This window comes from Adiantum capillus-veneris, chromosome 1 (assembly GCF_014529385.1).
Source record: "Adiantum capillus-veneris isolate H3 chromosome 1, ASM1452938v2, whole genome shotgun sequence".
Lineage (NCBI taxonomy): Eukaryota > Viridiplantae > Streptophyta > Polypodiopsida > Polypodiales > Pteridaceae > Adiantum > Adiantum capillus-veneris.
This window is the reverse complement of record NC_140931.1, coordinates 158,511,905-158,523,098: the sequence shown is the minus strand read 5'-3', so window position 1 is coordinate 158,523,098 and position 11,194 is coordinate 158,511,905. Positions and strand designations below refer to the sequence as shown.

General features: G+C 40.2%; 1 protein-coding gene across 1 annotated transcript; it reads left to right on the top strand.

Moving 5' to 3' along the window:
- Positions 1-7,349: 7,349 nt before the first annotated feature.
- Positions 7,350-9,414, top strand: LOC147465883 (uncharacterized). Its single transcript, XM_086512770.1, has one exon. It carries the CDS (start codon positions 8,040-8,042, stop codon positions 8,463-8,465), a length of 426 nt encoding a protein of 141 aa, XP_086368896.1. The 5' UTR covers positions 7,350-8,039; the 3' UTR covers positions 8,466-9,414.
- Positions 9,415-11,194: the final 1,780 nt, after the last annotated feature.

Below are 11,194 nucleotides of genomic sequence, written 5' to 3'. Positions count from 1 at the left end.
CTTCGAATACTGTTAATCAAGCATCTTAAATAAAAAATTGACAAAATAGATATTGAAAGCTATTTTTCTTACTTTTAAAAGAGACCCAAAAATTGGGAATCTTATAGTCGGTGACATCAAATGCTACGATTTATCATCATATTTTTTCGTCAATGTGTAGAGCTCTTACCTATGGTTGCAACGCAACAGACGTCACTGCAATGTGACAATCGACAAGCTCACGCTGTGTATTTCTTATCCAAAAACTTAATAAAAACTTTACAAAGTTGGCTTTTATACCTTAGCCAAGGTTTTTAAGGTAAAAAATTAACCATCTGGAAGCTCTAACCAAGGATTAGCTGATACAATCTGGAAGCTTATAGCTTCGGCTCATAGATTACAATATCCACTCGTCAAATAGGAGTTACAATATTCCCGATTTATCAAAAAGAATAAATGTTTTTACAATGAAGCTCCTGAAAAATGTTACATGGGTTAGATTGCTGCTAACATCCCCCCCCTCCTCAACTGTGTTGTCCATTGACACAGTTTCATGGAATGAAGAAGTCTTGCGGCTGTCGAGGCTGTCTTTAAGTGCTTGAAGAGCGTTTTGATATCGGATGCGCCGTTCTTTGTCAGGGACTTGCAAAAACTGAGTAGTAACTCTATTCTTTAGTTCTATGGCTGAATATCTGACGAACCTTGTAGTTGAATTGTTGATCACTGTCCACAAAAAATTGTACGCCATGTGAAGAACGCAGTGTAAAAGGCTTCTTCAAATGCCAACATATTGCTCGATGGCAAGAACATGCATCTGGCATAGAAGCTGTAAAGGACTTCTTCTGAAGGTTTCCCACTTAAATCATAGCATAAGACGCCCTGATTACCTTTTAAAAAGGACATCAACGGGGCTCCTGCTTGTTTTGGCTCATGAAAAACTTGGATACATGTGAGCAGCATTTTGCAGATTTTAAAAGGTATAAAAGACTTTTGGCTAGGGTATAAAAGATGATGAGGCTGTTGTTTATTTATAAAAAGTATGTACAAGGGAAGTAGAACGAGGATCTAAAATAGGGTCTAATACCTGGATGACCAAAGGAAAAAAATCCAATGGGAAAAAAGTGCCTTTGGGATAAGCACATTATGAAGTACTGATTAGCATGGTAAATATTAATAAAGTACTAAAGGGATTATTTGTTGATAGATATTAAAATAGGAAGGCATCAAATATATGAAGGTAGCATGATGGAACATTGGTTTGCCTACTGTAGTCCATTCAAGGTGCATAGGTGGAAGTAAAAAAGAGTGTCTAATGCATATGTACGATGATGGGACATCCTATGTGCATTCATAGAAATGCATGGGAAACAATATGATGTGCAAGAAAGATTTTGAGGGTTCTTCAGAAAGATAGTGTAGCTATAAAATCACATGACATGGCTTTGCAAGTTGGCACCCCTTCAAGAATGGTTTTCGTTGTCAAGGATATGTGCTCTCATCTTACTATGCACTGTGCGTGAGTGTTGGACTCTACGACACTCCACCGATTGTAAGTTAATAGACTTCGACTCTTGGTCATCTCATCTAGCATGAGCGACATGACTTAGATATGCTGAACTCTTCCTGCTTGAGCGTAAGCCTAATAACTATGATTGGAAGCACAAATTTTATTATGACTTGAAGCTTTGGGACTAATGTTTGCTCATTTTATGGCTCAGCAACCCTACTTGACTCTGCCAAAGAGTGTCTTTTGCACCTTAGTGACTTGAATTTTTACATTCTTGTGCTTACTATTACAAACATTTCTTCAGGTAAAAGTAAGCTTGAATCCTCAAAAAGAGGATTAGTGGTGAAGGACCAAGTTGGCATTGGAGGTTTCTTTTGCCATACCTGTCTTATCATCTTTGAATTAAAAGCTTTGTTGGTTGGGTTTTCTTTCTTTGACTGTGAAGACTCCATTATCTGTTGGATTCTCCAATTAGTCTTGTTGATAGGAGTCTTTGATGTTGTTGTAGGCCTTTGCTCACTTTCGGCATTTGGATTTTGACTAGGAGCATTGGGATGACCTTTGTATCTCCTTTGTTGAATTTTCTTCGCTCTAGGTCTAGTTGAGTTCTTGAGATCTTTATGCAGATCTGGTGTAGTTGCAATTGGTTTGCGGTTGATTGGAAGCCAAATCTTTGTATAACCTGTGTAGAATTCTTGTCTAAGAGGAAGATTCTTTGAGATCTATCTTTGTTTTGTATCCCCTTGAGAGTTGTGGTTGACTGTAGCAGTATTTGATATTGTTCTTTTTTATATTTTCTTCTTAGGTATCATGAAATATTGTCAAGATTAATACCTAGTGGGCCTTCTTTCTTGGGAGGGTCTTGATGCTACTTCATATGCCCTTACCTATAGTTATGGTACCCATATGTGTCTATTACCTCTATAGTAATCTTGTTCTTTTAAGATCCATTGTGATGCTATTTATCCCGTGTGTTGTGTTTGCTTTTTTGTGTTGATTTCCTGTCTTTAATCCAAACCAGATCATTGACTTTAACTAAATTTCTCTAAAAAAACACTTGCTTTACTTTCTTTTAATTTCTTGAGTACTTGGGATATATCTTTGATTTTCTGGGTGTCTCCTTAGAGGTTTTAGTTGGGTCAGCAATTGACTTGAAGTTTTTAAAGCCTGACTTGCTACTAGAAGGATTTGATCCATGAGGGTTCTTTGATGTAGAGGCATATGTTGTCACACCTTTTTTGTTAATCGGTGGAAGGTCCATTTTAGCTTTACCTTTGTATGCAAGATTTGTCTTTGATTCCTGTGAATTTTGCAACTCTAAATCTAGCATTAACGGTGCCTGTATCTCTTTTCTTAGAGTGATCTTGAGTATTGTTTGGATGCTATTTACAACCATATTGAACTTTTCTTCTTTATCCAATAGAGCATTACATCTGACACTTGCTCCTTTTGCTCCTTTCTATTGAAGATTTCTGTCCTGCTTTTGTCACGGTCTCATCTTGATCTAAATGGGTCTCTATGGAGGGTGGCCTGAGACTCTATTATCCAATCTGAATTTCATCAATTGATTTAGCTGGCAATGTCCGGATCTTTGTACTTCCTATTGCTTCCCGGGTGTCTCCAATTTTGATCTTCTTTTCTTCTTGTCTTGGTGGCATTCTTTGCTTAATAGCTTTTGTGTGGTTGCTCTTTTCTCTGTTTGATGTGCACTTCTTGATGCCTGATCTGCTTTAAGCTCTTCTGAGGTTAAGTCTGATGGAGACGAATCATCTTTAATAAGATTTGCTTGGGCATTGGTCTCCATTTTAACTGTGCTTGAGGAATTTGTGCTGTTGTCCACAACTGACTAGTCTTGGTCTTCATTCTTTGTTGTCTGCAATGACTCCATCATGTTTGAACTCTGTATCTCTAACATCTTCTGAGCCATTGGCATTCCTACTATGATGTTATGTGGAATATTCTGCGCTATGATCATGTGGAATTGGATTGTGATGATTTGTGAACCTATTTGAATGGCGGTGGAGACAATTCCCCAACATGTTGCTCATTTGTCTATAAATATGTTCACAGATTAAGGAGCATCTTCCAGCTGTGGTTGGTCACATTTTTTCCAAGTGTAAAAAGACATGGGGTTCTTGTCTGATTGAAAATCTAGCTTTACTTCACTTGACAGCTTTTCTTCATTTCAGTGTCGGCTTTTGGCTTTGACTTGTGGAGATCAACTGAAAATTTTTTCCTTGATGATCTTCATAGAACAATTTGTCTACAGATTCTGATGGAATCTGTGTTGATTGGGAACTTCCAACAACCATATGATCTTTCAATGGTTTTTGCTTTGAAGGGGTCTATTGGCTAGAATTTCTAGGGCTTCTTACTGGTGTAGCATTTTTTGGTACTAGAGTTGAGCTTGATGGATTTGCAGCTCCCCCCTTCCTAGGATGGTCAATATAGCCTACTCAATTATGAGAGTTCAGAATTGTTTGGCTCTGGTTTAGTCTCACCTTTTGGGATGACCCTGCCTTTGTCATCCATTGCATCATTTCTAGTCAGCCCTCTAAATCAAGCACGTAATTTGCTATAGCCCCTGTAGTCACATGCTCTTGTTTAGTGTAGATGGTGCTACCACTTTGTGTCATCCAATGCTTCTTATCCAAATGGGCAAGAATTTTTTGTGAGGCACCATTTAGCCTCCTCGATGACTCAATTTCCCACTCTATTCCACCTGTCCTAGAGGTTGTCATTTGCAACATTGCTTTGCCAAAGCAAGCCTACATCACCTTATGGATTGTAGAGTCTTTTGTGGTTGCATGGAATTTTTCATAATCATAGTAGCATGCAAACCCACTAGTCCATCTCCACATGAAGGGGGACCCTAAAAAACTTTGTAGTACATAATCCTACAGTCATCGACCAAATGTGCTTAGAAGTGATTGAGGTAGATTTGAAAGTTATTTTGGTACTTGTATTTGAAGACATTCAGCTACTGGTTAAGTGACATATTTGCATCATTGAGATCCTTAGAAGGTTTAACTTTTAGCCCATACTCTTTATGGAGGTCGTTTGTTGTATAGCAAAACCTCGTTTATAGTGGATATTCCTCCATTTTATCTTTACCTAAAATGTAAAAAGAATCATTTTCGAAAGACTTTTTTATACATGCAAAAGAAATATTTAGTGAAACTTAAAGTTTATTGGTAGTGTGCTTAATGTGAAGTGGTGACTAACAATACCAAATTTAGTACTTCAAAACATGTATGCATTTCAAATGAGACCTCACATTTCACGATATGCATATATTTCAAAGAAAATAGCACCTATAAAGCTGATATATGCATTGGTTTCAGTAAAACAACATGCAAACTAGTGTATGCATTTTACATCATCACATGCCATAGCATGAGTTCATCAAATGTTTGATGAAATTGAAATCTTGGTTCCATTTGTATGTACAACCTACAAAGTACTTTATCAAATCATGAAAGTCATGCAAGAAACAAAGATTGGTCACCCTTGGGAAAAATTTGCATGCACACTTGCATGCTACAATGTAAGTATCCAATCTTATTTCCATAGACTGAGAGAGAACCAGTGGACATTGCCCTTGCTACACGGCATGAACCACTAGTGCAGGTCTTATCTTCCATTGCGGAAGCTAAGGGGAAACATAACCCAAGAGTAACATTCTACTTCTAAAATCTACATAGACACCATAGATTTGTGAGTCTCAACTTTGCAGATCTTCAAACATGAGTCATTGAATGTCAAACTTCACTATAGCATATAGTATTACTCAACCTAAAAATTGCATATTCCAAGGAAGCTAACCTTGACACTTCCCCCCCATAGTTTCAGAGGCACAATTATCAAGTTTCACTGATTGCTAAAACATAGCACCAATTAGGTTAACCAAAAACAATTCTTTGGTTGAAAGCTACCCACTTGATTGGATCAACCCGTCCATATAATGTTGTCGTCGTGGCTTCATTCTCCCAGTTTTCCAAACATTTCTTTCCTATTTTATGACCAAATGTTGTGTTGCCAACAAGGTCAAACCCTATGTTTCGATCACTGCTTTTCTTAAGATGGATTCTTTTGTTGACTCTCTAGGGTCATATATGCAATGTATACAAAACTTGAATGACATTGCTAACTTGTGTAATCCATGATAGATGTAGTTGGTATCACCTCTTTGTACTCTATTGGTGCTACCAAGTTGTTGGGACCGGCCTCATGATCATTCACCCGCCTAATCTCAAGCTCTTTTACAAGGTGCCATAGCTACTACACTTATATTACTTTATTAGTCTCTTTCATTTTCTAAGGGTAGCTAATAATTCACTAAGGCTATTAGATGCACTCTCATAAGCCTTAGGTAATTTTCTCTATTTGATTCTTCAATTTTATAACTAGCTTTAACTTAAATACCTAGCTTATAAATTCCTATGAGTTGAATAGGCTCTCTTATAGTAGCCATAGGTAGATATACCTAGGAGCTATCTATCATAATTATGCCATAGTTAACTAAAATAAACTTGTCAGCATCCTATCCAGTTTAGGTATAAAAAAAAAAGAAATACCAAATTTAAATTATTGGTGTTTTTTCTAGCTACATTACAAATTTTTAAGGCTAATTTTAGCATTAATAAACCTTTGATTATAAGCATTTTATTTCTAAAGGTTTTATGATTAATTAATGTAATTTTTATATCTTAGAAATTTGAAAATTAACTAAAAAACATAAAAAATCAAGTAGCATAATTATACCATTACCCTTCTCGATATCTTGCTAGTTTAGGAAAAATAAATTTAACTTAATTTTGCATAAAAATAATTTTCCCTCTATTTTAATAGGCCAAAAATTAGGTGTGTGGCTAACAATTGACAAAAATTGATGGTAAAAGACTTCTAATCATGAGGAAAGGGTGCACTCTAGCTTTAATTCTCCTAATTAGGCTACAATTAAGCTAATTTTTATTGAGCAAAATTAATCTCTTCAATACTCTTTCTAATTATAAGTATGCATAATACTTAATCAATAAATAAATGATGCTCTATGCTTAACAAGAGCATAATCACCATTTCTAATTACTCAATTAAGCTTAATTGTGCATAGAATACCAAGCATGGTTAGCATAGTCACTCTTGTTTAAGCAAACAAGGTGAGTAATTCATACGGATTCTACATAGAGGAAGACTTGGCATAATTTCATAGAGATTCTAGAGAAACCAGCACAATAATACCTAATTACCTTGTAAATCTAGTTGAGTTCTTATCTCTAAGTGGCTGGTGGTGGACTCTGGTACAACTCGATTTGGTCGACCTCAGAAAGTGTCAGTGGTGGGCAGGCGCATGATAGCAAGTAGGTTGATGGTCGCAAGCTTGGTCATGTACTAGATGCAGCTTGGAGTAGGTACCGCAAGGACGTGTCTGCGAGATCCGACATTTTGCAGGCCAATCATGGCTTTGAAGTCTTGTTAAAGGAACCGGTGCAGAGGTGGTTTCAAGCTCACGTGAGCGGGTTTCGGATGGCGGTGATATTATGGTGTGTGGATTGCATGAGGTGCCGTGGTGTATGCAAAGCGATTGCCCAAGCTTGACAAGTTCAATATCCGATGGACGGCCATTGGTCCAAAGTATTGCATAAGGGAGCTTTTTGTTCCGATGGTCGGGGCAAGTAAGGGCCGTGGGAAGGCGACCCAAGTCGCAAGTGAATTTTTTAAAAAAAAAAGATTGCCATGCTAAAAAAAACGAGAGCAAACTGTGGGATGCATGGGAGACTCGACAGGAGGGGCCGACTGCATATGGAAAGAAAGCAGGAGCTGCCATTGGCAGGGGGGCGCTATTAAAGGAAGGGGCAGCCATCCTTGGAGGAGAGAAGGAGGGTTTGCCTATGAGAGGCCGCCATGGGCTGCTTCTGCAGGGTGATGACACCATGAGGAGAGAGGGGCAGAGGAGGTTGGGGCCGTGATCAAGAGAAAGGACGCCTTGCTGAGGAGGTGAGCGCTGCTGAGGGGGAGCCTGTAATGGACAAGGGAGGACCGCCTTGAGGTGGTGGGCTGGCAAAACCGAGAGCAAGCAAGGTGGGGTTGCCATCCGGGTGGCCGCCAATAGGTGAAGGAAAGCCGCCAGGGCCATGCAAAGGAGGTGGAGGTCCGGTCAGTGACAGAAAACGAGGCTGGTGATCATTGGAGGGGAGCGCCACAGAAGGGCTGGCCGTGAGCAAGCTGCAAAGGGGTGCTCATGCAGAGGGCCTCGGGGGCTCGAAGAGAAAAGGGTTTTCGTTAAATTTCGGCCTGCTAGCCCTCGTGGCCAAGCAACTGAAGCCGGTTGCCGGCCATGATCGAGGGCGGCTGCAGGAGACTGTAGAAGCAAGAGAGCGAGCTGCAGGGGCTGAGTAAGAGGAAGGTGGCCAGGTGTGCAAGGCCGCAACCTGGAAGAGCAAGAAACGGGGCTGCAGTTCATGGGGAAAGTTGCACCACCTGGTGGCCTGCATGCCAAAAGCATACGAGGTGGCATCATTGGAGAGGAGGGAGCTCAAGGGAATGGACCCGGATGCAGGAAAAGAGGAGGGGAGTGATTGTAAAAAGGGAAGACGCCATCTGTGAAGGGTGGGCTGCCGTGGCACCACAGAAAAAGCCTGAGGTGGCGGGCTGGCAAAAGTCGAAGGCAAGGAAGGTGGGTCACCTTGGGGTGAGTTGGGCCAAGTCGAGGCTGAAGAGCAAGAAACGGGGCTGCAGGAAGCTTGAAGGAGGGCTGCCAGGAGCGCCATTGAAGGTAAGAAGGAGCTCCAGAGGTCAGGAACGCAGCAAGGAAGGCCGGTCAACTGACAGGAGGAGGGCGCTACAAGTGGTAATCCTCCAAGGTGGAGAGGCTACAGGTTGGAGGGTGGTGGAGAGCCACTGTGTGCAAGGGCCGTTAGTGGTGGGGCTCGCCATGGGCTGCGAGGGGCCGCGGGTGGTCGATAACCAGAAAGCATAAATTTTTATTACCGTTAATGCCATCATTGTATCCGCGTATGTGTTGTGGTCCATGGTTTTTCTTTGGTTATGGTAATTGCTCGACTCAAATCACTTTGCTACTTCGTCTAGTCTTGTACGCCTCGTCCGTGGTAGGGTTGGCTCCGGACCACACGGGTGTGTGTGTGTGTGTGTGCGCAGAGAGAGAGAGAGAGAGAGAGAGAGAGAGAGAGAGAGGGAGAGAGTGATTGTTGTTGCACAATGGGTGTGGGTTTGTGTGCGGTCGAGGAGTGTGAGGCCTCCCGATGTGGGTGTGTTTACGGGATTTGGTGAGTGTATGCATCAATGTGTGGGATACAGGTGATGGTTTGTTGATGGGTCTATTGTGCTGAAGTGCTCATGTGTGTAGCCATGACGCCTCGAAGGCGACCTGTGCAGTGAAGGTTTGCAGAAAGTGTGCATGTGTGTGAGTTTCTGTGTGGTTAGGGGTGCCGGATATTTCCCTGGGCTATAGAGAGGCGGTGTAGAGTGTGCCGGGTGTTGTTCCCATTTCCCCCTTCCCAATTCCCTTCTCTTGGGAGAAGTTTACTTTTCAAGTGCAATAGAGTATTCCCGACACAATGTGTAAATATGTGAGAACCTAGTGCATATTTATAGATTTTTTCAAGCAAGGGGCATGTTATAAGCTATCCCCCTACTACAAAAGCGAGCTCCTAGCTTGGTATTTCACCCTAGCAAGTTAATTTCGGCCTAGGGAGGTCCGAAAGTCGGGCCATCCAATGCTTCTACACTTCATAGTTGATCAAGCTCTAGGGCTTCCAGGTTTTGAGATAGCTTCCATGCATCATATTTCAGCCACACTACCCCCCATGTGACTCCATGTGCAACACATGATTTTTTTAATCTGTTCTACCCGATACGATTGCACATTTTTTCAGCCCTTACATTTTCCAAAAGATTTGTAAAAGTCTAAAGTTCTAATAAAATTTTCAAGGGTCTAGATTTGTCCGATTTTAGAGCAATTTTTTTTTTTGGTGTGAAGTAATACTTAAAATTCATAAAGTATCATAATTTACCCAATTTGGAGTTCCCTTTAGCCACTTATAATAAAAGAATGTTAACTTTCTTTATTAGAAAAGAAACTGGGTACCTTACAACTTCCATTGCTTTGGGTGATGGTGTTGAAGCCTTTTTAATGTTTCTTGGGAATATCATGCCATCCTTCTTTTTCATTTTTTGTTGGCACACAGGTGAAGCTATACTGGCAGCAACTTCCGTGGCCTTTGGAGTTCTCACGGCATAGTAGGTAATGGGCTCTACAACTCAAGTTTCATTGCAGGAACAACACAGAGATTGAGCAATGACTCGATGTGGCAAGCAAGATGGAGGTGAGTAGTGTGAGAGAGGTTATTTCAAACTCAAGAGGATGCAACCAGGTAACTATAATGATAACACCACCTCTTTTACTTGAGGTGGTCTAGGGTCCCATTGTTAGTAAATGGATTTTAGAATATAAAGGTACATAGGATTATATAGTATACTATACACGATTTATGTGAAGAATAATATTATTTCTAAATATAAATACCTTTTTCCTCAAAATTTTCTCACCAAATTTTCCCAAGAATCTTGCTGCATGTACCAAGTAGGAAAAAATAAGATTGTCCTTTTTTGCACCATCAAGCTTTGATCTTAGCCCACAATGTTTTGTGTTGCAAGGTGTAGATCAATGCACTTTTCTCAATGCATCTAAATTTATGTATGTGTGACTATGTTCATCTATTATATCAATATAGGTCTTTCTATGTGTGTGTGTGTGCGTGTGTGTGTGTGTGTGTGTGTGTGTGTGTGTGTGTGTGTGTGTGTGTGTGTGTGTGTGAGAGAGAGAGAGAGAGAGAGAGAGAGAGAGAGAGATCATCTCTACCTCAGGGTGTATTTTGGTTCCATTTCTCTAAATTGGTATCATACATTGATTTCTTTCCTTTTGTCACTATAGCTATAGCTGGCTTGTGACATATAGAGGTGGTTTTCATCCATCCACCTGAATCTAACTGATTTACTTTAATTATACCCTCGAATAGAATCTCAAGCATTTCCTTGAACTGAGGCTTATGACTAGCCTTGTTGGGTAGATCCTTTTTTTTTTTGTATCTTTGACCCTTGGATAGATGATTGTAGAAGGTCATTTGTATGCTCATAATCTCTTTGAAGTTGACTAGGTCCTCCTAAATTAGCTCAAAAACAATCTTTCTTATCAATGTTGTTAAGTACCTTCTTCCACGCTACCCATAGAGCATTAGTATGCTCATTCTATTCTCAATGCTAGTCAAAAATAAAAACTTAGGCCATTTGATCGGCATGTTCATTGTATATAGGAAAGAGCATTGGGTAGAGCCTTGGTAGTTCAACTTCTTTCATAGGCCATGCATATAGTAAGATAAGGGAATCTAGCATAGTTTCAATATTACAATGCCATTCTCTACCATCACCATTTTCTTGGTGATCTTTACCAAACAAAATAGCCTCTTTGAGAGCATGTTCTTGCTCCCACATTGTCATTTTGGTCACCCTACCTTTACTACATGATGCATTTTTTTCTAGCAGTGCACGCACATTTTGATCTACTATCTTTTGAGAAGTTTGTAGCTTGTAAAATATTTTATTCATTCTCCATCCCTAATTACTTGCATGCAGCTATATGCTGGGTTGTTGCATGCAACCCCATGGTAAAAGAGCGAGGTGTATTATATG

Coding starts and splice junctions, on each gene's coding strand:
- LOC147465883 (XM_086512770.1), top strand. CDS start 8,040: ATGCAGGAAAAGAGGAGGGGAGTGATTGTAAAAAGGGAAGACGCCATC.